This window comes from Jatropha curcas, chromosome 3, assembly GCF_041381405.1.
Source record: "Jatropha curcas cultivar XTBG-Jc1 chromosome 3, XTBG_Jcur_1.0, whole genome shotgun sequence".
In the NCBI taxonomy this organism is placed as follows: Eukaryota; Viridiplantae; Streptophyta; class Magnoliopsida; order Malpighiales; family Euphorbiaceae; genus Jatropha; species Jatropha curcas.
In genome coordinates, this window is record NC_143153.1 from 8,624,388 (window position 1) to 8,628,946 (window position 4,559).

The following is a 4,559-nucleotide window of genomic DNA, read 5'->3' on the forward strand; positions in this document are numbered from 1 at the left end:
CTAGAAAGAGGGGGCAAAATCAGCCCTTATATCGAACGGATGAGGTAATTCTTCAATCCATATTTGCTCTTCTAATGATGCAGAAAGAGCACGTTTAGCTAAAGAGTGAGCTATTGTGTTACAACTCCTGTTAATAAACGAACATTGAAAGAAAGGAAAAACTTCAGCTAATGCCAGTATCCGTAACATCTTAGTACCTAGCTCAACATAAGGAACTTTCCCATTGCTCACCATGTTGACAACCCAAGGCAGTCAAATTCACAGATAACTTCTGTGAACCCCAGTTCTAATGCCTTGTTGAGGGCAAAAGTCATTGCTTCCGCTTCAGCATTCTCAGGACTAAGTGAAACATTCAATCTGCGAAAGCCAGCGGCCATTACCTCGCCTTTATAATTCCTAGCAATGAACCCTAGTCCACAATAAGCTCCAACCTGGACAGAGGCATCACCGTTGATTTTTATCACATGGCCTGACGGTGCTTTCCACCGCTGAAAAGATTCAAGAGGCGAGTTGTTTGGTTGTGGGCAGTTAGGAGACACATTATCAGCTTCCACTCGATAGCCGAGGAATTCATTAAGAGTTGAAATAGCTAATCGTGAGACCTGCAAAACAGAAAGCCTTTGGTTTTGAAATAATAACAAGTTTCTAGCTTCCCAAAGTGCCCAGGCCACCATAAATACAATAGCCACATGTTCATCACCAAACTCTTGAAACTTTTCCATTAACCAGTATCCGAAAGATGACATAGCCCCACCTAGGATGATTCGAGGTGGACTAAGCTTCCACACAAGACGTGTAAACTAACAGTTCAGGAGGATATGGCTACTGTCCTTGAGATCTTTCCCACACAAGACACAGATAGGATCAACCTCAACATTGTGTTTCTGTAAATTGAATTTAGTCGGAAAGGTGTCATGGCAGGCTCGGTGAATAAAGTGTTTTACTTTTGGTGGAACACACTGCTTCCAAACTAGCTCCGAAAAAGGGGCATTAAAGTTGGATGAGGAGCTGACGTTAAAGTTCTCCATAGTCGAGTTAAGGGCTAGATGATAAGCAGTTTTAACAGAAAAAGAATCGTTCCTAGACACCCACCAGATAAGTCTATCCAAATTGTAATTGTATACTTTCATCAAACCTCACATGTCGACAAATTATAACTTTCTTGGTGGACGATTCATAGCACTTGTACCCTCTATGATTAGAAGGATACCCTAGAAACACACATGGGGTTGATCTTGATTCAAGTTTATGAATCTTATTAGACGTAATAAGAGGAAAGCATAAGCAACCGAAAACACGGAGATGACTATATTGTGGAGTGGTTTTGTAAAGAATGTGAGTAGGAGATTCATAGCTTAAGAGTTTAGTGGGAAGAATATTTAGGTGGTAAGTAGACACAGCTAATGCATGATGCCAAAAACTAGATGGAACAGAAGAGTGCAACAAGAGGGTACGAACCATATTGTTTATTGTTTTTATTTTCCTCTCTGCTTTGCCATTCTGGGACGAGGTATATGGGCAAGAAAAGCGAAAAATAATACCATTTGTTTGGCAAAAATCATGAAACGACTGATTATTATATTCCCTACCATTGTCACATTGAAGAGTTTTGACGTGTGTGTTAAATTAAGTCTTAACAAAATTGTAGAAAAGCCGAAAGACTTTAAGTGGGAATGTCCACAAGAAATTTGTAAAATTATCAAGAAATAACACATAATAACGATGCCTGAAGAACTCAAAATAGGAGATGTCCAAACATCACTGTGAATTAAATCAAATGGCATACGAGTAACAATATGAGACTCATAAAATGGAAGTTTAACAGATTTGCCAAGTTGACAAGAATTACAAAAAGAAATGTTGTCTTTATTGCAAGATATAAAATTATTGTCCCTAAGCGACTTGATGACATCTATCTCCGGATGACCCAAACGATTATGCCACCGATCCAAACATAGATGGAGCAGAAAACATAGAAAGATAGGCGGAATTTGTGATTGGATAGAGGTCCCCTATGCTAACACATCTCAGAAGACTGGTCCCCGTCGGATAGTCCTTCACAGTAAACCCAAAAGGATCAAATTCAATAGAGGTCATGTTATCAACAGTAAATTTCCTAATGGAAACAAGATTTTTAATTAATTTAGGAGCATGTAGAACATGATTAAGATGCAAAGGTGGGTTAGTATGGGGTAAAACAACATGACCATAACCCTGAATTGGAATTGTGCTACCATTACCAACAAGTATACCATTACTTCGGCTTAATTGAGAATAAGAAGTGAGAGTAACCAGACGTTTTGTCCGTTGGTGTTGAACTGGGTTCCCTGAGAGATATACAGCACTAACGTTATCACAATAAACAAGGTTGTTTTTTGTATTGGACAATGCAATTCCAGGAGAAGATTCCGAAGCCAATAAGATTCAGACACTACATTGGCAACTCCCCGATATTCAGCTTCAGCACTAGACTTGGAAATTGTGGGCTGCCATTTGGAACTCCATGAAATTATATTAGAACCCAAAAAGACACAGTAACCAGATGTTGAACGACGAGTATCAGGACAGCCTCCCCAGTCCGCATCCGTATAAGAGACAAGAGAATGTTCAGGGGACTTGGACAAAGATAAACCATAATGTATTGTCCCTTTAATGTAACGTAGGATTCTTTTCAAGGCATTCATGTGTTGTTCAGTTAGTGAATGCATAAAAAGACATACCTACTGGACAGCATAACAGATATCAGGCCTGGTAAAGGTGAGATACTGAAGAGCACCAGCTAATTGCCTGTATTTTTGAGGATCTAAACATAGTGGGCCTGGTTGAGCACTCATCTTGCCCGCAGTATCAACAAGTGTAAGACTTGGTTTACATTTTGTCATTCTCGCATGCTCTAAAATTTCCGAAGCATACTTGTGTTGCGTCAAAAATAATCCAGATGGAGTCCTCCGAACAGCAATACCAAGAAAATAATTCAAAGGACCCAAGTATTTCATGGCAAACTTTGTACTCAAACGGACAATGATATTTTTGTGGAGATCATCAGATGAAGTTGTCAAAATGATGTCATCAACATATAGCAAAAGATAAGCAGTATTAGAACCAGAACTGTATATAAATAGAGAATGATCCATTTGGCTATGAATAAAACCGATGGAGGCAACATAATCTATGAAACGTTGATACCATTCTCGCGGCGCCTGTTTTAAACCATACAGGGATTTTCGCAGTAAGCAAACATGAGTAGGCCGAGAGGGGTCTTTGAATCCCAAAGGTTGATGCATATAGACTATTTCAGTAAGATTACCATGCAAGAAAGCATTTTTGACGTCCAATTGATGAATGGACCAAGATTTGGAAACAGCAAGACTGAGAACTGTTTGGATTATTGCTGGTTTAACAACTGGACTGAATGTCTCATCACAGTCAATGCCTGCCCGCTGTGACCTGCCATCACCTACAAGACGGGCTTTATACCTCTCAAAAGAACCATCAGAATGCCTTTTATGTTTAAAAATCCACATAGAGCGAATGATATTCACATTAGCAGGACGAGGTACTGAATCCCACGTCTTATTCTTAATTAAAGCCTCATATTCATCAAGCATAGCATTTTTCCAATTTGAGTCTTTTAATGCGGATAGAGGACTTGCGGGTAATGGGGAAACGTGTGGTGTAGTGACAAGAAAGGACTGATTGTATTTTGGATTTGGTTTAAAAATTCCAGATTAACTTCTGGTGGTCATGCGAGACGGAGTGGCTGGTTGGGAAATATTTGGAGCATGGGCAGACAAGTTTGGCTGGTGTGGTGAACTTGGTGCGGCTGGTTTAGGAGACGATAAGACTTCGGCAGGAGATAAGACCTCGGCAGGAGATAAGGGAGTAGAATGGAGACGATACAAGGTTAAAGGTGAACCTGAATCATCAAAGAAATCATAGGCAGTGGGCGATTGTAAAGAAACATTAGAGAAAGGAAATATACTTTCATCAAACCTCACATGTCGACAAATTATAACTTTCTTGGTGGACGACGCCTTGTTTTGAATCACTGTAACGAATCCATCATAAGCATCTATGAGACCATTGAGAAGACGTAAAACCATGCGTTGATCTGAGACTTTGGAGCCAACATTGGCCAGCTGGTCTGCTAGGACTTTGAGGCGTCTGGTATAAGCCTTTGCATCGGGAAAATCACGTAAATTAGTGGTCGTGAATTCCGTTTCAAGGTGGAGAGCTCGTGATGTTTTATTATCTTGAAATAATTCTTCCAATTGAGTCCAAGCATCTAATGCCATGTCTGTGGGATTAATTATCGTTTTCAAAAGATCAGAAGAGATGGTTCCATAAATCCATTGATGGACAATATTATCAATTCGATCCCATTGAGCTTGATCGGCAGGTGTTTTGTGTGTTTCTGAATCTGATTTGGGAGAAATATGATGATGGGTTGAGGTTGCTTTGGCGTGAATGATAAAGAGGGTAGCCCAATTAGTATATTAAGCCGAATCATAATCAAGAATGATTGGGATATGAGTTTTGATGTTGGTAATGGTGGTTGC

At 39.8% G+C, this 4,559-nt stretch overlaps 1 protein-coding gene across 1 annotated transcript; it reads right to left on the reverse strand.

Moving 5' to 3' along the window:
* LOC105645411 (uncharacterized) lies at window positions 1-722 on the reverse strand. Its single transcript, XM_012231012.1, has 2 exons — window positions 232-722; window positions 1-127 (listed from the first exon to the last, which is right to left on the reverse strand). The coding sequence occupies exons 1-2, from the start codon at window positions 720-722 to the stop codon at window positions 1-3; spliced, it is 618 nt and encodes a 205-aa protein (XP_012086402.1).
* Window positions 723-4,559: the final 3,837 nt, after the last annotated feature.